The sequence below is a fragment of the Chiloscyllium punctatum genome, chromosome 7 (assembly GCF_047496795.1).
Source record: "Chiloscyllium punctatum isolate Juve2018m chromosome 7, sChiPun1.3, whole genome shotgun sequence".
In the NCBI taxonomy this organism is placed as follows: domain Eukaryota; kingdom Metazoa; phylum Chordata; class Chondrichthyes; order Orectolobiformes; family Hemiscylliidae; genus Chiloscyllium; species Chiloscyllium punctatum.
Genome location: NC_092745.1, coordinates 90,359,696 through 90,379,831, shown reverse-complemented (window position 1 = coordinate 90,379,831; position 20,136 = coordinate 90,359,696). Strand labels below are relative to the sequence as shown.

The following is a 20,136-nucleotide window of genomic DNA, read 5'->3' as shown; positions in this document are numbered from 1 at the left end:
ACGTAACATTCTCTTTATTTAATATTAATAAATTATCAGAATAAAAATGAAACAATTTGCATCTATTTCACAAAAGGTTTTAAAAAAAACTTTTCATTTGCAGTAACGGAGTTTCTCATAGATGACCAGTGTTTGGTGAAGCTACTCAAAGGTCTTTGTCTGAAGCACTTGGATAAACTTTCAGAAGCAGAGCAATACTTCCATTGGATTCACACAAAGTAAGTAAAACTGACAGTCTAATTTAGAGTCTGCGTATTTTCTCCAAATTCAATGGGGAAACCTAAGACACAATACAGTTGAAAGAAAAACTTTATATACTAAGTGGAGAGGTGAAATATAAGACAAAATTAGGAAGCAAAGAGAAGGTATGAAATGTATTGACAAGAAAAATCTTAAGATATTTTATAAATAGATAAATGAACGAGTTGGGCCTTTCAATGAGCAAGAAGGTATCTTCAGCAAATGAGGGAAAATTCTTAATGGATATTTTTTGTATTTGTTTTAATAGAAGAAAATGACCATACAGACATTTCAACGGAGGAAGAATGTGAAATATTAGCTGAAATTAAAAGTCACATTTGACATATTTGACTGAAAGTCCTGAATGAAATGTATCTTACATTAAAGGAAAAGAAATAGCAGCAGAGAAAGTAGTTTTCTAATCCTCTCTGGCCTCAAATAGCGTACGGGAGGAAAGTTATCATTGTGCCATTTTCTAGAAAAGAGTAGACAGTAATTTTAGCCTAGTGAGCCTAACATTAGCCACAGGAAAACTGTTGGAAGAAATTCTGAGGGACACGATAAATTTTCATTCAGAAAGCATGGTATCACAACTTAACTGAGAAGGTTGGCCCAAGAATTCAACAAGCCAACGCAAAATGTACTTATCCCAAAATGCTATTTATTTTATCAATTAACTTGAACAAATGGCAGAAAAAAAGGAATTAAAATCCACTGCTATGCAACTTAAATACCCCTTTTGCAACCCCAAAATATATACACTCATTCACTATTAAGACAGACAAAATAGTGTAGATGGAGAAACAAAATTCCAAGCAATCCATAAACTCAAGGGTGAGTTAAATTATCTCTAAAAATTCCTTTTGATTTCAACAATGATGATAGAGTTTTGTCAGTAAAGTGTTGGTATAGAAGTCCAATTTCCATTACAGCTGAAAGTCACAAAAAGGAAAAATACTTGAACCCTTAAAATGGGCTAATCAAAGCCATATTTAACATATTTGTTAAGAGAAGATTATATCTGATTAACATGAATGAATGTTTTGATGAGGCAACAAAGAGGATTGTTGAGGGTGATGAATTTGTATGGAGTTTAGGTAGTTGATTATAGTTATAGTGGATCTTAAATATGTTTGCTGATTTAAAATTAACTGATATTTGTTGTCCCTTTGTTTCAGAGAGCAGATGATCAAATATGATCATTACTTGATTCCAAATGCATTACTTGAACATGGTCTCATTTGCATGCAGACAGGAAGAAATGATGAGGCAATAAAAATTCTGGAAAGTGCAAAGTAAGAAAATTTAAGAATTAAAAATCTCGACCTTTGTTGAGACAATATTGCCGAAAGGCCAGCCATACTTCTAAAATATGTTGAGTGGATGAAGTAGTACAGCCTAATTCAATATGTTTTAGGGAAAGTAAATGAATATTTGTTACAAACAAATTAGAAAGGGTTGATACCTTTCACTATGTCACTCTTCTACTGGTGACAACAGAGTTTGGATTTAAAAGGAAGCTGAGCAAGGCAGCCTTTGTATGGAGCCGCAGAAAATGGGGGGAGCTACAAGTAAGTATTTTGCATCAGTATTTACTGTGGAAAAGGATATGGAAGATACAGATTGTAGGGAAATAGATGGTGACATCTTGCAAAATGTCCAGATTACAGTGGAGGAAATGCTCGATGTCTTGAAACGGGTAAAGCTGGATAAATCCCCAGGACCTGATCAGGTGTAACCGAGAACTTTGTGGGAAGCTAGAGAAGTGATTGCTTGGCCTCTTATTGAGATATTTGTATCATCGATACTCACAGATGAGGTGCTGGAAGACTGGAGGTTGGCTAACATGGTGCCACTGTTTAAGATTGGTGGTAAGGACAAGCCAGGGAACTACAGACTAGTGACCCTGACATCGGTGATGGGCAAATTGTTGGAGGGAATCCTGAGGGACGGGATGTACATGTATTTGGAAAGGCAAGGACTGATTAGGGATAGTCAACATGGCTTTGTACATGAGAAATCATGTCTCACAAACTTGATTGAGTTTTTTTGAGGAAGTAACAAAAAGGATTGATGAGGGCAGAACAGTAGATGTGATCTATATGGACTTCAGTAAAGCAGTCGACAAGGTTCCCCATGGGAGACTGATAAGCAAGGTTAGATCTCATGGAATACAGAGAGAACTCACCATTTGGATACAGAACTGGCTCAAAGGTAGAAGATAGAGGATGTTGGTGGAGGGTTGTTTTTCAGACTGGAGGCCTGTGACCAGTGGAGTGCCACAAGGATTGGTGCTGGGTTCTCTACTTTTTGTCATTTACATAAATGATTTGGATGTGAGCATAAGAGGTACAGTTAGTAAGTTTGCAGATGATACCAAAATTGGAGATGTAGTGGACAGCGAAGAAAGTTACCTCAGATTACAACAGGATCTGGACTAAAGGGGCCAATGGGCTGAGAAGTGGCAGATGGAGTTTAATTCAGATAAATGCGAGGTGCTGCATTTTGGGAAAGCAAATCTTAGCAGGACTTATCCACTTAATGGTAAGGTCCTAGGGAGTGTTGCTGAACAAAGAGACCTTGGAGTGCAGGTTCATAGCTCCTTGAAAGTGGAGTCGTAGGTATTTAGGATTGTGAAGGTGGCGTTTGGTATGCTTTCCTTTATTGGTCAGAGTATTGAGTACAGGAGTTGGGAGGTCATGTTGTGGCTGTACAGGACATTGGTTAGGCCATTGTTGGAATATTGCATGCAATTCTGGTCTCCTTCCTATCGGAAAGATGTTGTAAAACTTGAAAGGGTTCAGAAAAGATTTACAACGATGTTGCCAGGGTTGGAGGATTTGAGCTATAGAGAAAGGCTTAACAGGCTGTGGCTGTTTTCCCTGGAGTTTCGGAGGCTGAGGGGTGACCTTAGAATTTTACAAAATTATGAGGGGCATGGATAGGATAAATAGACAAAGTCTCTTCCCTGTGGTTGGGGAGTCCAGAACTAGAGGGAATAGGTTTAGGGTGAGAGAGGAAAGATGTAAGAGAGACCTAAAGGGCAACCTTTTCACACAGAGGGTGGTACGTGTATGGAATGAGCTGCCAGAGGAAGTGGTGGAGGCTGATACAAATGCAACATTTAAGAGGCATTTGGATGGGTATATGAATAGGAAGGGTTTGGAGGGATAGGGGTCAGGTGCTGGCAGGTGGGTCTAGATTGGGTTGGGATGTCTGGTCAACATGGACAGGTTCAATCTATGTCAGATTGCATACAGTTGAGTATTGAAAACAAGTCAGCCAACTTACTTAAATTAAGAACAATTTGTTTTTGAGTATTGTTGAAAATAGTGTCATAAAGGTGAGACGTTTAGGAAAAAATACTAACATTTTATACTGATCAGGGCACTGATGGTTTTGAAAGTGGACAGAGTGGAAAAGTAGCTACAGAGAATGCAGCAGTTAGATTATGACTGGCAGTTAACTGACCAGCTTTGTTGAAGCAGATTGACTGAAATTGGTCATGATATTGCTTTGAGGAATGAACCCAAAGATTAAACATGAGGGTGAGCTAGCCAGTAATATAAAGGAAGATTGTACAAGTTTCTTTCGAGATCTACAGGGCAAAAGAGGCAAAAATGGATATTGGGCTGCTGGAAAATTTGGGGAACAAAGCAATGGCTAAATTACTTCACGTCAGTCTTCACAGTGGAAGACATGAGAAATTTCCCAAAAATTCAAGAGGGGGCAGAGCTGAGTAAGGTGGCCACCAACAAGAAGAAGGTGCTATAAAAACTGAATGGCCTTAAGGTGGATAAATCACCTGGACCAGATGGACTACACCTCAGAGTTCTAAGGGAGATAGCGGAAGAGATAGTGGAGGTGTTAGTGATCTTTTAGGAATCACTAGAATCCAGGAGGGTCCCAGAGGACTAGAAAATCACTAATGTAACAACCATTTTTAAAAAGGCAGAAGGTGGAAAATTACAGACCCATAAAGCTAACCTCGGTCGTGGGTTGGATCCTCTAATCCAGCGTGAAGGATGACATTTCTGAATACTTGGAAGTGTATGATAAAATAGGGCAGAGTCAGCATGGTCACATCAAGGGTCGGTCATGCCTGACAAATCTGCTAGAATTCTTCGAGGGAATAACAAGCAAGTTAGATCAAGGAGAGCCAATGGATGTCATCTACCTGCACTTCAAGAAGGCCTTTGACAAGGTGCCACACAGGAGGCTACTGAGTAAGATAAGGGCCTATGGTGTGAGAATGGATAGAAGCTTGGCTGTCTGGCAGAAAGCAGAGAGTGGGGATAAAAAGGGTCCTTCTCAGGGTCGTAGGCAGTGAGAAGTGGTGTTCCACAAGTCTGTGTTCGGACCACAACTTTTCACTTTATACATTAACAATCCAGATGAAAGAACTGAGCGCATTCTGGCTAAGTTTGCAGATTATACAAAGATAGGTAGAGGAACAGGCAGCAGGGAGGCTGCAGAAGGTTTTGGACAGGTTAGGAGAGTGGGCAAAGAAGTGACAGATAGAATACAATGTGGGAAAGTATGAGGTCATGTATTTTGGTGGTAAGAGTAGAGGCATGGACCATTTTCTAAATGGGGAGAAAATTCAGAAGTCTGAAGTGCAAAGAGACTTGGGAGGTCTAGTCCAGGATTCTCTCACATAACCTTCCAGGTTGTAATAGTAGTTAAGGTGGTAAATGCATTGATGGTATTTATTTTGACAGGACTGGAATATAAAAGCAGGGATGTATTTCTGAGTATTGTGTGCAGTTTTGAGCCCCATATTTCAGGAAAGATGTACTAGCCCTGGAGTGTGTTCAGAGGAGATTCACAAGAATGGTCCCAGGAATGAAAAGCTTTATGAGGAATGTTTTGAGGATTCTGGGTCTATGCTTGATGGAGTTTAGAAGGATGAGGGCAGATCTAATTGAAACTTACAGAATACTAAATGGCCTGGACAGAGTGGATGTTGGGAAGATATTTCCATTGGCAGGAGAGACTTGAATTCAAGGGCACAGCCTTAGAGTAAAAGGAAGACCTTTTTAGAACAGAGATAAGGAGAACCTTCCTTCAGCCAGAGAGTGGTGAATCTATGGAATTCACCATCAATGGAGGCCAGGTCATTGAGCATATTTAAGCAAGAAATAGATAGGTTCTTGATTGTCAATGGGATCAAGAATTACGGGAAGAGAGTGAGAGGATGGGGTAGAGAAACTTATCAGAGCTGAAAATATGTTGCTGGAAAAGCACAGCAGGTCAGGCAGCATCCAAGGAACAGGAGAGTCGACATTTCGGGCATGAGCCCTTCTTCAGTAAGCAGGAAGGGCTCATGCCCGAAACATCAATTCTCCTGTTCCTTGGATGCTGCCTGACCTGCTGTGCTTTTCCAGCAACACATTTTCAGCTCTGATCGCCAGCATCTGCAGTCCTCACTTTCTCCTAGAGAAACTGATCAGCCATGATTAAATGGTGGAGCAGACTGGATGGGATAAATGGCCTGACTTTTGCTCACATGTCTTATGGTCTTAGTGGTTGTTGTTTAAATCTTACACCCAGTAGAGGGGACCACAAATTGTTATAATACAGCATATAAGCAGTGAACCTCAAATGTCAAAAGTAAGTTCAAGGAACTTGATCTGTTTTGACTCCAGAAATATCAAGTTTGGGTAAACAGTGTGAACAATAACACTGCTGACTTTTGTGACCACAGAGAGAAGATACTATAATGTACTAAACTGAACTTGTGTTCACAAACTCACTGGTAAAAAGCTACTGTATAGTTTTAACGGAACAGATAAGCATAGTAAGCGTAAGAATTCAGCGATGTCTAGTCTGGAGGCAGTAAGCAAATGTTGATATATATTGCTGTAAAGGGAACACTCGGTACCAGCAGTGAAGACTCTTTCACATCCCTACCTGCTTAGACTTTACAGATATCCCCAAAACTTTGCCTGGCACCAAAATCATTGCAAATGGATTATTGCCATCACCTTCTCTGGTGCAATATATGCTGGGTAAAAACAAGGACTGCAGATTCTGGAAACCAGAGCCTAGATTAGAGTGGTGTTAGAAAAGCAAAGCCTATCCCTGATGAAGGGCTTTTGCCCGAAATGTTGATTTTCCTACTCCTCGGATGCTGCCTGACCTGTTGTGCTTTTCCAGCACCATTCTAATCTAGACCCTGCAATATATGCTGGCCTAGTGATGTTCACGTGCCCTGAACAAAAAAATATTCACTCACTTCAAAAAAAAAGAAACAATTTGGTAATATATACATCCCTAATCCCAAGGCCTCACACTTAAGGACCCTTCTACCATTGTCGTATCTACTCATTCATAGCGTTTGGGCATCTCTGTCCACCATTTGCCATCTCAAATGGCCTTGAAGGTAATTTTAGATACCTTCTTGAATAACTACAGCCTAATGCTGAGAGGAAGGGAGCTGTAGGATTTTTGACCACCATTAACCAGAAACTGAACTGGGCTCACCAAATAAATACAGTGGCTACAAGAGCAGGTTAGGCTAGGAATACTGTATCTCCTGACTTCCCAAAGCCTGTTGACCATCTAAATGGCCCAAGTTGGGAGTGTGTTGGAATACTCTCTACTTGCAGCTCCAAAAACACTCAAGAAGCTTGACGCCATCCAGGACAAAGCAACCTGTTTGAGTGGCACCAGATCCACAAGCATTCACTCTCTCCCTCAATGACCAACGCTCAGTAGACAGTAGTGCTGCTATCTACAAGATACATTGCAGCTATCTCGAAAGACAAGGGCAGCAGATAATATGGGAACATGACTATCAGCAAAACCCCTTGAACACCACTCCCCCTTCTGGCTTGGGTATATGAAAGGGCTGTCAATGGGTCAGAAGCCTGGAACTCCCTCCCAACAATATTGTGGATCTACCTACAGCATCTGGATTGCTATAAATTGAATGAGTCAAATAAAGGCTGGCTGCATTTGAAATCATCATTATGAAAGTTTAGTTTTGTGTCTTGAGTTGGAGTAAGGAGAAAAAAATCAGAAGCTCGATTGGAAAGCCGTTAAATTTCTTACCCGCCATTCAGCCCTTTGAGCTTGCTCTGCCATCCAGTATGATCATGGCTGAGCATCCAACTCTGTACCCTGTTCCTGGTCTTTCCCCATATCCTTTGATTCCTTTAACCCCAAGAACTGTATGTAACTCCTTCTTGAATGCATTCAATATTTTTGGCCCCAACAACTCCGTGGCAGAGAACTTCACAGACTTGCCATTCTGGCCAAAGAAATCTCTCCTCATTTTGGTCCTAAATTGCCTACCCTGTATCCTTAGCCCGTGACCAAAGCATGAGTGGTGTGGAACTTGAACTAGACCAGCCAGAGTCCAATACTGAGCTAATGGCAGCAGATCAGAAGCTTGAATGGCAAATCACTGACCTTCTTCAACCCCAAATGCCTGCCCACCATACAGCAGCCTAGTTAATTGATCCCACCTTCATTAGCATACCACAGTGTTTAGTTAAAAGTCCCTTAAATGGCTTTATTGTATCCTCCATCACCACCGCACCCCCCCAACCAGCAGAGCATTTAGACTCCTACTGCTGTGTTAGAAAACAAAACCTGCCCCTCACATGTCCTTTCAACTTCCCCTCTAACCTTAAAAGTGCTTCCTTTTCCTCCTGAGTATCAGACATTTGAACTCTGGGTAAAAATATTAAAAATGTCAACCCTATCTACATATCTCTTAATTTTATACACTTCTATCAAGTCTCCCCTCAGCCTCTGCCACTCAAGAGAAAATAACTCAAGCTTTTCTAGCCTGTCCTTCGATCTCATTCCCTCTAATCCAGCCAGCATCTTGGTAAACCTCTCAAAAGCTTCTAAATCATTCCTGTAATGTAGAATCATCGATGTTTCTATGATTCTTGGTCCAACCCATCCACGCAGACCAGATAGCCCAATCCAATCTAGTCCCACCTGCCAGCACCCGGCCCATATCCCTCCAAACCCTTCCTATTCATATACCCATCCAAATGCCTCTTAAATGTTGCAATTGTACCAGCCTCCACCACTTCCTCTGGCAGCTCATTCCATACATGTACCACCCTCTACGTGAAAAATTTGCCTCTTGTGTCTCTTATATATCTTTCCCCTCTCACCCTAAACCTATGCCGTTTAGTTCTGGACTCCCGACCCCAGGGAAAAGACTGCCTAATTACCCTATCCATGCCCCTCAATTTTGTAAGCCTCTATAAAGGACAGCCCTCAGTCTCTGACACTCCAGGGAAAACAGCACCAGCCTGTTCAGCCTCTCCCTGTAGCTCAGATCTTCCAACCCTGGCAACATCGTTGTAAATCTTTTCCGAACCCTTTCAGGTTTCACAACATATTTCCGATAGGAAGGAGACCGGAATTGCACGCAATATTCCAACTTTGGCCTAACCAATGTCCTGTACAGCCACAACATGACCTCCCAACTCCTGTACTCAATACTCTGACCAATAAAGGAAAGCAATCCAAATGTCGTCTTCACTATCCTATCTACCTGCAACTCCACTTTCAAAGAGCTATGAACCTGCACTCCAAGGTCTGTTTGTTCAGCAACACTCCCTAGGACCTTACCATTAAGTGGATAAGTCCTGCTAAGATTTGCTTTCCCAAAATGCAGCACCTCGCATTTATCAGAATTAAACTCCATCTGCCACTTCTCAGCCCATTCACCCATCTGATCCAGATCCGGTTGTAATCTGAGGTAACCTTCTTCGCTGTCCACTACACCTCCAATTTTGGTGTTATCTGCAAACTTTCTAACTGTACCCCTTATGCTCACATCCAAATCATTTATGTAAATGACAAAAAATGGAGGGCCCAGTACCAATCCTTGTGGCACTCCACTGAAAACAACCCTCCACCACCACCCTTTATCTTTTACCTTTGAGCCAGTGCTGTATCCAAATGGCTAGTTCTCCCTGTATTCCATGAGATCTAACCTTGCTTATCAGTCTCCCATGGGGAACCTTGTCGAACTCCTTACTGAAGTCCATATAGATCACATCTACCGCTCTGCCCTTATCAATCTTCTTTGTTACTTCTTCAAAAAACTCAAATCAAGTTTGTGAGACATGATTTCCCACACACAAAGCCATGTTGACTATCCCTAATCAGTCCTTACCTTTCCAAATACATGTACATCCTGTCCCTCAGGATTCCCTCCAACAACTTGCCCACCACCGAGGTCAGGCTCACCAGTCTACAGTTCCCTGGCTTGTCTTTACCACCCTTCTTAAACAGTGGCACCATGTTTGCCAACCTCCAATCTTCCGGCACCTCACCTGTGAATATTGATGATACAAATATCTCAGCAAGAGGCCCAGCAATCACTTCTCTCGCTTCCCACAGAGTTCTCGGGTAGACCCGATCAGATCCTGGGGATTTATCCACTTTTAACCGCTTCAAGACATCCAGCACTTCCTCCTTTGTAATCTGGACATTTTGCAAGTTGTCACCATCTATTTCCCTACAGTCTATATCTTCCAAATCCTTTTCCACAGTAAATACTGATGCAAAATATTCATTTAGTATCTCCTCCATTTTCTGTGGCTCCACACGAAGGCCGCCTTGCTGATCTTTGAGGGGCCCTATTCTCTCCCTAGTTACCCTTTGTCCTTAATATATTTGTAAAAACCCTTTCAATTCTCCTTAATTCTATTTGCCAAAGCTATCTCATGGCCCCGTTTTGCCCTCCTGATTTCCTTCTTAAGTATATTCCTACTTTCTTTATATTCTAAGGATTCACTTGATCTATCCTGTCTATACCTGACATATGCTCCCTTCTTTTTCTTAACCAAACCCTCAATTTCTTTAGTCATCCAGCATTCCCTATACCTACCAGCCTTCCCTTTCACCCTGACAGGAATATACTTTCTCTGGATTCTTGTTATCTCATTTCTGAAGGCTTCCCATTTTCCTTTACCTGTGAACATCTGCCTCCAATCAGCTTTTGAACATTCTTGCCTAATACCGTCAAAATTGGCCTTTCTCCAATTTAGAACTTCAACTTTTAGATCTGGTCTATCCTTTTCCATCACTATTTTAAAACGAATAGAATTATGGTCGCTGGCCCCAAAGTGCTCCCCCACTGACACCTCAGTCACCTGCCCTGCCTTATTTCCCAAGAGTAGGTCAAGTTTTACACCTTCTATTGTATGTACATCCACATATTGAATCAGAAAATTGTCTTGTACACAGTTAAGAAATTCCTCTCCATCTAAACCTTTAACACTATGGCAGTGCCAGTCGATGTTTGGAAAGTTAAAATCCCCTACCATAACTATCCTATTATTCTTACAGATAGCTGAGATCTCCTTACAAGTTTGTTTCTTAATTTCCCTCTGACTATTGGGGGGGGGGGGGGTGTCTATAATACAATCCCAATAAGGTGATCATCCCTTTCTTATTTCTCAGTTCCACCCAAATAACTTCTCTGGATGTATTTCCGGGAATATCCTCCCTCAGCACAGCTGTAATGCTATCCCTTTTAAAAAAGGCCACTCCCCCTCCTCTCTTGCCTCCCTTTCTATCCTTCCTGTAGCATTTGTATCCTGGAACATTAAGCTGCCAGTCCCACCCATCCCTGAGTCATGTTTCCGTAATTGCTATGATATCTCAGTCCCATGTTCCTAACCATGACCTGAGTTCATCTGCTTTCCCTGTTAGGCCCCTTGCATTGAAATAAATGCAGTTTAATTTATTAGTCCTACCTTGTCCCTGCCTGCCCTGACTGACTCACTTCTGTTCTCAGCTGTACCCATCTCAGTTTGATCTCTTTCCTCACTATCTCCCTTTGTCCCAACCCCCCCGCCTTACTAGTTTAAATCCTCCCAAGCAGTTCTAGCAAATTTCCCTGCGAGTATATTAGTCCCCTTACAATTTAGGTGCAATCCGTCCTTGTACAGGTCACTTTTACCCCAAAAGAGATTCCAATGATCCAAAAATGTGAATCCTTCTCCCATACACCAGTTCTTCAGCCATTCATTCATCTGCTCTATCCTCCTATTCCTGCCCTCACTAGCTCGTAGCACTGGGAGTAATCCAGATATTACTACCCTTGAGGACCTCCTTTTTAAATTTCTGCCTAACTCTCTGTAATCTCCCTTCAGAGTCTCAACCTTTTCCCTTCCAATATTGTTGGTTCCAATGTGGACAATGACCTCCTGCTTCTGCACCCTCTCTGAGACATCCTTGATCCTGGCACCAGGGAAACAACACACCATTCTGCTTTTTTGCTGCTGGCCACAGAAATGTCTGTCTGTACCTCTGACTGCAGAATCCCCGAACTCAATTGATCTCTTGGAAGCCGACGTACCCCTCGTTGTATTAGAGCCAGTCTCAATACCAGAAATTTGGCTGTTCGTGCTACGCTCCCCTGAGAATCCCATTAACCCCTACATTTTCCAAAACAGCATACCCGTTTGAAATGGGTATATCCACAAAAGACTCCTGCCCTAGGTGCTGACTTCTTTCACCCTTCCTGGAGTTAACCCATCTATGTGACTGTATCTGAGACTTTCCCCCCTTCCTATAACTGCCATCCATCACATACTGTTGCTGTTGCAAATTCCTCATCGCTTCTATCTGTCTCTCCAACCGATCCACTCGATCTGATAAGGTTCGCATCCAACAGCATTTATGGCAGATATAATCCGCAGTAACCCTTAAACTCTCTTTAAACTCCCAAATCTGACAAGTAGTACATATCACTGCAAAGGCCACTTTTTCTCCTTCACAATCTACAGACCCAGAAAATAACACCTTCTTATTTCTCTACAAACATTGCTTTAGCTTAAATTAATAGCTATGGCTGATATTTTAAGTTTAATCAAGAGACTTATCTCCAAAAAACATAATCAAGAAAGAATCCACTATAATCACTACTGCAGCCTCTCTCTTGGACAGACTTAAAACAATTAACTTCTGTGCTGTGAACTTCACCCAACAGTTCCTTCAATATTAGTTGTGAATTTCACTTTGTTAATATTCCCAGATGCACTCCGATGTCCAGCGATACACTAATTCAAACAGCAAAGGTAGCAACTGTGCAGGTTCTCATTTGTTCGTTCGTTCTCTCTCTCTCTCTCTCTCTCCTGCACTGTCCTCACCATGTGCTTCCTTTGTCTGCTCTTCTCCCTTTTAAAACTGCTGCTGTTTTGACTTTTTTTTCCCCAAAGTTCCAAAACAATGCAACAGCATATAAAACAGTAATTGCTGTTCCTGGAATTTGAGGAAATCACCTACAATACCTAAAATACCTCAAAATTGAATTTAACACAATACTCCACGTGTGGCCTAACTAAAGTCCTACAAAGCTGTAACATGACATCCTGACTCATGTACTCAATTCCTCAACCAATAAAGGAAAGCATGCCATACACCTCCTTTACCATTCTGTTTACTTACATGGCCACTTTCAAGATCCTTCTTTCATCAATGTTATTCAAAATCCTGCCATGAACTATGTACTTTTCTTTATCGTTTGATCTCCCAAAGTGCAGCACCTCTCACTTTTCTGGATTAATTCTATTTGTTAGTGCTCCACTCATATCTGCAACTGATCTATATCCCGCTGTATCCTTTGACAACCATCTACACTATCCACAACTTCACTGATCTTTGTATTGTCTGCAAACTTACTTACCAACACACCCATCTACATTTTCATCTCAGTCATTTATGAGGTCCCAATACAGATCTCTGCAGAACACAGCTGGTCATGGAACTCCAGTCTGCAACGTACCCTTCCACCACTCTTCTGCCTTCTATGGGATGCCAATTCGGAATATACATGGCCAAGTCACCATACCTCTGAATCTTCTGGATGAGCCTATCATGAGGGACCTTGTCAAAAGCCTTACTAAAATCCATGTAGACAATGTCCACTACTCTACCCTCAATCACCTTTGTTGTTATCTCAAAAACTTAAATCAAGTTAGTAAGAAATAACCGGCCCTGCGCAAAGACATGCTGACTGTCCCTAATTAGGCCATGCTTCGCCAAATGGGTATGAGAATCCTATCTCTAAGAATTCTCTCCAATAGCTTCCCAACTAATGTGAGACTCACCAGTCTGTCGTTTCCTGGATTCTCTCTGTTTCCCCTCTTGAACAGGGGAGCAACATTAGCTACTCGCCAGTTCTCCAGAATCTCTCCAATGGCTTGAGAGGACACATTGATCTTGGTCAAGGCACAAGCAATCTCCCCTCTTGCGTCTCTCAGTAACCTGAGGTAGATACCATCAACCCTGGGGTCTTATCCACCTTAAATGATCTTGAAGAGATGCAACACCACTTCTTTCTTGATCTCAAAATGTCTTAGCACATTAGCATGCTCCACACTAATTTCTCAATCCTCCCTATCCTTTTCCTGGGTGAATACCAATGCAAAGTACTCCTTTAGGATCTCACCCACATTCTCTGCCTCCAAGCTCAAGTTCTCTCCTTTATCCTTGAGTGGTCCTACCTTCTTCCTATTTATCATACATTTTAAAAACAAGAATTTATAGAACGCCTTGGGATTCTCTTGAACTCTACTTGCCAAGGTCATTTCAGGACCCCTTCTTGCTCTTTTAATTCTCTGCTTGAGTACTTTCCCGTTTTCCTTATATTCTTCACGAGCCCTATCTGATTTTAGCTTTCCAAACTTTACATATGCTTATTTTTTTTAAGTTTTGACCAAATTCAAAACTTCCCTCATTATCCAAGGTCCCATAACTTGCCGTCCTTGTCTTTCACCCTTATGGGAACATGCTAATTTTAAACAGTTCCTAAATGTCAAATGTGGACTTGCCTGATAACAGCTCCTCCCAAATACTGACTTAGTTTGTTTTCCCCAGTTTAGAACCTCCCACAAGGTCCTGACTTATCCTTGTTCATAGCCATCTTAAAACTTAAGGGGTTATGATCACTGTTTCCAAACTGCTCTCCCACCGAAAGGTCAGTTACCTGGCCAAAGTTCATTAGCTATTACAACATCCAGTATGGCTCCTCCTCTAGTTGGACTATTGGCATACTATTTCAAGAAACCCTCTTGGATGCACTTAAATTCCGCCCTAAGATTTCTTGCTCTAAGGGTCAATACTGAGGAAGGTAACGCTGTTTTTATTGCACCTTCCCATCATCACCTAGATATTTGTTTATAAATGTCTTGGTAGCTGACGGGGGGGTCTATAGTATAATCCTATCAGAGTTTCTGCACCCAACTTATTTTTGAGCTCCACTTATATTGACTCAGTGGATGAGCCCTTCAGCAAATCCTCTCTAAGTGTAGATGTAACATTCTCCCTGATTAATAATGCAACTCCTCCACTTCTTATCCTCCTCTCTATCTCATCTAAAACAACAAAACCCTGCAACGTTGAGCAGCCAATCTCGTCCCTCTCTCAACTAAGTCTCTGCAATGACCATAAATAACATCATAGTCCCATGTGGGCAAAAGTGAGGACTGCAGATGCTGGAAACCAGAGTTTAGATCAGAGTGGTGCTGGAAAAGCACAGCAGGTCAGGCAGCATCCGAGGAGCAGGAAAATCTACATTTCGGGCAAAAGCGCTTCATCAAGAATGGAGGCAGGGAACCTCCAGGGTGGAGAGATAAATGGGGGGGGGGGGGGGGGGCGCGGGGGGGTTGCTGGGGAGAAGGTAGTCAGCACCTTCCAAACCTATACCACTTCCATCTAAAAGGGCAAGGGCAGTAGATATTTAGGAACAATACCACCTGGAAGTTACCCTCTACGCCACTCTCAATTCTGATTTAAAAATATATCCCCATTCCTTCACTGTCACTGGGTCAAATTCCAAGAACTCCCTCACTAACAATATTGTCCATCTACCTACAGCATACGGACTGTAGTGGTTCAAGAAAGCAGCTCAGCAGCCTCTTTCTTAAGGTGAAGTAGCAATGGGCAATAAATGTTGGAGAGGTAGCATAGTCTATGTCTCATGAGAGTATTAAAAATGTCTTCAATGCAAAGTTCTTTAAATTCAATGGAAAATGACAGGGGTATTCAAGTTAATATAAATTTAGGATAGACATTTCTCCATGAAATGAATAAAAATTTATGCAAGTCTCTTCTCACTCTATAGGCATAACCTTATGTAATATATATTACAAAGGACTTGGTGTGATTAGTAAACACGTTTAGATATCTGCAGAAGAAAAAAAGATCGTCTACAGGTTATAGTCAGTTGAAATTTTCTGAAGTTGGAATTAACTCATCTGCCACCATTTCAATTTAAAAAGATCTCAGTTTGTTGTAAGGAGTTGATTTTCATAGTGTTATACCCTACTGGTGAATAGTAGAACCATACAAAGGTAATCCAATTTATTGCTAAAAAGAGACGTACTGCCAAAGCTTTTAATCTTGTACTCATCAAGATAACTGTAAGAATGTCAAATTTCTAAAATCATTTTAAAACAGGAAAAATAGGGTGATTGGTTTGCAAGTTGCCTCGATTTGTTGAGAAGTTGCCGTAGAGAAAGCAACAGAAATGTTATAAGTTTGATCAGTTACCACCAATTGGTTGTTAGTGCAGTCAGATCTATTCAGCTAGCACTGCCAATCTCAGAAGTTTGGTTATTTTAGTGGTTTAAAAGCATAATATAGAGCAATGAGAAGTGATGTTCCAAAGAAGTAAGTAAAGTGGAGGCAGTGTAAAGAAACATTTTATCTTTCCAAAGTGTATTAAGTCATAATATGATTTCTGCATATTTGCCACATTGTTTTAAATTGTTAACCTCTGGATAAATATTTTCAAATACAAATAGTCCTTCTATAATGCAATGGTTGCGTTCTTGTGCAACCTCACATTCATAGAAAAAAATCACACTTTAGAAACAGTGCTTAAAATGTTGGTGATGTAATTATAATGTTACAGTGAATTTGCATTATAGCAGAACAACCTGTAGTGAATTGTTCTGAAATTTTCTTTTCCAGGCAAAACTACAAGAATTATTCAATGGAGTCAAGAACGCATTTTCGAATTCAGGCTGCTCTTCTCAAAGCAAAATCTCGTACACACAATGGAAAGCAATCATTACCTTCTACACCTTAAAACTGCTTAAATTATTGATACAGGAGAACTACAAAAGACAAGCAAATGTTTCCCTCTTTGTACATAAAAGCTACATCCACTGATAAATCTAAAATAGGAGCAAAACACAACAGATTCTAGAAATCTGAAATAAAACAAAGTACTGGAAAAACTCCAGTTCTGAAGAGTCATATTTGACTTGAAGCATTTACTCTTCTCCTCTCTCCACAGTTGCTGCCAGACCTGCTATGTATTTCTAATGGTAATCTGTTGCAACTTACTATAGTACAGAGTCACAATAATCAGGTTCACATGGGTTACGTGCACACTCACTTTCTCTGAAGGACATGTAATTATTGTTTTGGTGATCTACATCACAATCATTTACATTTTTATACAGGTAAGTATTTATATGTAGAATTCTGTTTGGAACTACATTTCCACAAAACATGGATCCATGGAAGCCACAACCACAGATACATTTTAATACCCCATCTCTCCAAATTTGTGTATCAATCAACACCAAAGTCTACAAAAGTTCTTAACAAAGCTACTCATTAATACAATCCAAAGAGGAAAAAGATTCTGTACTAGAGTAAGTTTGCACTTGAAATGTTAACTGTTTGATCTGTAGGGAAATAATTTCTTCAGCACTTCGTTTTCCTTTCAAATTTCCAGCATCCATTTTTTTCTTTAGTTTATTTAAAACTAATTCAGTACTTAAATTGGGAAAACAGTGCAAAACAGTTCCATTATTATCAATCACAAAGATATTGGTTGCAACACAGGAAGCCTGTTTCACCACAAAAGCAAGTGTTAAAAGCAGTTCATGTCTAGTTTATAATACAATTACCTATTATAACTTAATCCTCTTTAAATTGTACTTAAGGCATTTGAAGTTGTGAACATAAATACATACATAGGTTCAGTTTTCCTTAAAATAATAATTTGCTAAAAGGATACTTTTAAATGCCAGACCTGTTGAGTTTCTCCAACATTGTGCTGTTCAGATTTCCAGCGTCTGCACTGTTTTGCATTTAGTCTTTCATATTTTTGTCAAAAGTTCACTTTATCACAATTTATAATGAATTCACAAATTACTTCTATTCTGCATGATCAATGTAAATATATTAAACCATCCAACACTTACAGCAGGTAAATCAAGTTAGTATCAATGTGGCCACTAACTGGTGGAAATTGGATTCAGAAAGGTCATGCTCCTGTTCATTTGGTGGAAGCAGGACTAAGATGTTCAGCAGTGATTATCAAAGTCCATATCAATCATTTTCATACTCAGAATTACATGCTCTTAAAATAGGGGATATTAACAAGTAAAGCACTCAAAATTCCTACATCAAATGCTTTCATTGCAGTACTATGAATGAGTGGTGGCATTGCAGTAAAATGTTACTTTTCTCCATGGCTTAAAATACTTATATGAAGTTTTGCAGTTAAGTAAATATTTATGTTACCAATTATCCAAGGAATAAGTTACGTTTTCTCATTTTCAAAATCTACAATATGCCATGAGACGTAGAAAATTACAAAATTTTAGAAAATTCCACTATTCTTACATAAATTGTGAATCTATTTTTATATGATTGAACTCTACCCCAGTCATGAACTGGACAGTTATCTCTCATTAGTTACATGAGCATCAGTGCACACTGTACCAGTTGACATAATTGTCCAAAGATTCAACAGTCTATGGGAAAAGAACTGATGTTTAATATCCAGCCTAATCCTACTTCTGCGCAACTTAAATGCATGCTACTCCTTTTCTCCAAGCTCTCAGACTTAAATAATCTATGAAGCATCACACAATCCAGCCTTGTCATTTCAATATCTAATTCTCATAAGCCTATGCTAATCGAATGTAAGTGATCCTGAAGAATTGGGTGTGCATACCGAACGTTCTAAGGCTCATTCTAATTTCAAAATGGGAACATATCTATAGGGAACAGTTGATAATTAATACAATTGGGAGTATGCAATTTTGCATTTATCAAAGTGAGAAATGTCTGTCACAACAGCTAATTTTTTCTTCCCTCAATTCTTGTACACCATATTCAATGTTCTCTGAATGAGACTGTCACTTTATTGAGAGTTTGTTGATCCCGCAAAACCCTGATGTGGAAAAGACTGGTTGAGTTATATTCTTAACGATTACATAATAAGTGAAGGAAAACTTGTTGCATTGTGGCAATATTACTGGACTAGCCGTAGTAGTAATCACCATAGTTCAACATTGCTCTCCAAGCGAAACAACTGATGGCGAGTTTCACCCGAGGGTCACTATACCTGAAGCAAAGGGTGAGATTGAGAAAGTAGCACCTTAATGGTGATCTCAGCCAGTGGGGTCTAGTATTTTAGAGGACCGGGCCAAAACTCTGGGGAAGCGGTTTAAATCCCACCACGGTCAATTCACTTAAAATGATGACAATGACAACAATCACCAATTATTATAAGAAGAAATGACTTTCATTAAGGAAGGAAATCTGACACTGCTATTTGGTCTGGCTTATGTGACAGATGTAACTCTTAAATTGTCCTCTGAAATGGTCTAGCAAGTCACTCCGTTCAAAGGCAATTAGGCATGGGCAGGAAATACTGACCTTACCAGCAATGGCCACATCCCACACAAAAAAAAAAGAAAACATCATATAACACACAATTCCAGTTGCCCCATTACCAATATTTGTACAAGAATGTTTACAAATTTAAGAACCTTTCTTTCAAAGAAAGCCTAATTAAAAAGTTTTCTTCTGCATTCCTTACAGAAGTGTCCCTAAGAACTGTAGGACCTTTGTGGGACGGGATTGGCAACTGTTTAAATTTTTAGTTGCATTATTGGTAATAGCCCTGATTTCAAAGACAAGGCTAGTTGGCTTTACGCTGTTAACTGATGACTGCTATTAACTGCATGATACATAGCCTCAAGAGGCCTTTAATTTACAAAAATGTAAATGAAAATCATTTACAAAGATTTACGTTAAGATTTTATGAAATAAATGCTTGCTTTTGTAATCTGGTCAAAGGTAACAATAGCTACACATTGCTGCAATGAGAAAACAGTTAACAATATCAATTGAAATATTCCATTTATTGTCTCAATTTTCAATTGGTCACATTTTCCTGTTCTTGTGTAATATTTTTGCAGTTCATTATATTTATTTTTTTAAATCTTATCCTCCAATTTGTACAGCTAATTTAGAACACAAAAGCATTTTAGTCTGAAATTTGAGTTCATCTCAGAAATGATCATTGTATTTTGCTGTAACATGTTTATTTGAATTCTGACGCTGATGTTCTGCTGGATTCAGAACTAAGTAAATGAAGACTCTTTCCATATTGTTTAATGATAAAATGTTTAAGAATTAGATGTATAGCTATGTTTTTCCTGATTTTTCTTTTAAGTCATTATTTGTCAGTTTTTGTTAGAAATATTTATATTATTATAACACCTTTAATTAGAGCAAAATTATCCAAAGGAAAGGCACATTTTTAAAACTCAGGTGGTGGACCAGCATCCAATGTAACTTAGCAATAACAATGATGATGGGTGAATAGGCATTGGTAAAGAAAACAGGCAGCAAATTTGCATCATCTCTCTAGACCAGAGAGCACTAGATTAAGGGAGTCTGGAAGCCATGAAGACATGAATATTTCCACAAGTTGACTTTGCGCAAAGTTGTCATCATATCTTGCCCGAGGGAGATCACTCCCTGCAAGTAGGCATTATGGAGCTCCTTTTATATGAACTTAAAATCGACAAGCCCTTCTGCATCTACACTGTTTATCACTGAACAGCATAAATGCAATACTGGTCTCACGAT

At 39.9% G+C, this 20,136-nt stretch overlaps 1 protein-coding gene across 1 annotated transcript in view; it reads left to right on the top strand.

The window, feature by feature from the left end:
* The window catches only part of ttc39a (tetratricopeptide repeat domain 39A), a 104,299-nt gene extending 84,658 nt beyond the window's left edge, over positions 1–19,641 (top strand). Inside the window, exons 16-18 of the mRNA XM_072574274.1 lie at positions 104–218; positions 1,419–1,535; positions 16,204–19,641. Of these exons, the coding sequence (XP_072430375.1) occupies positions 104–218; positions 1,419–1,535; positions 16,204–16,321 (350 nt within the window). The 3' untranslated portion in view covers positions 16,322–19,641. The remainder of the gene's footprint in view (positions 1–103; positions 219–1,418; positions 1,536–16,203) is intronic.
* The last annotated feature ends 495 nt before the right edge of the window (positions 19,642–20,136 follow it).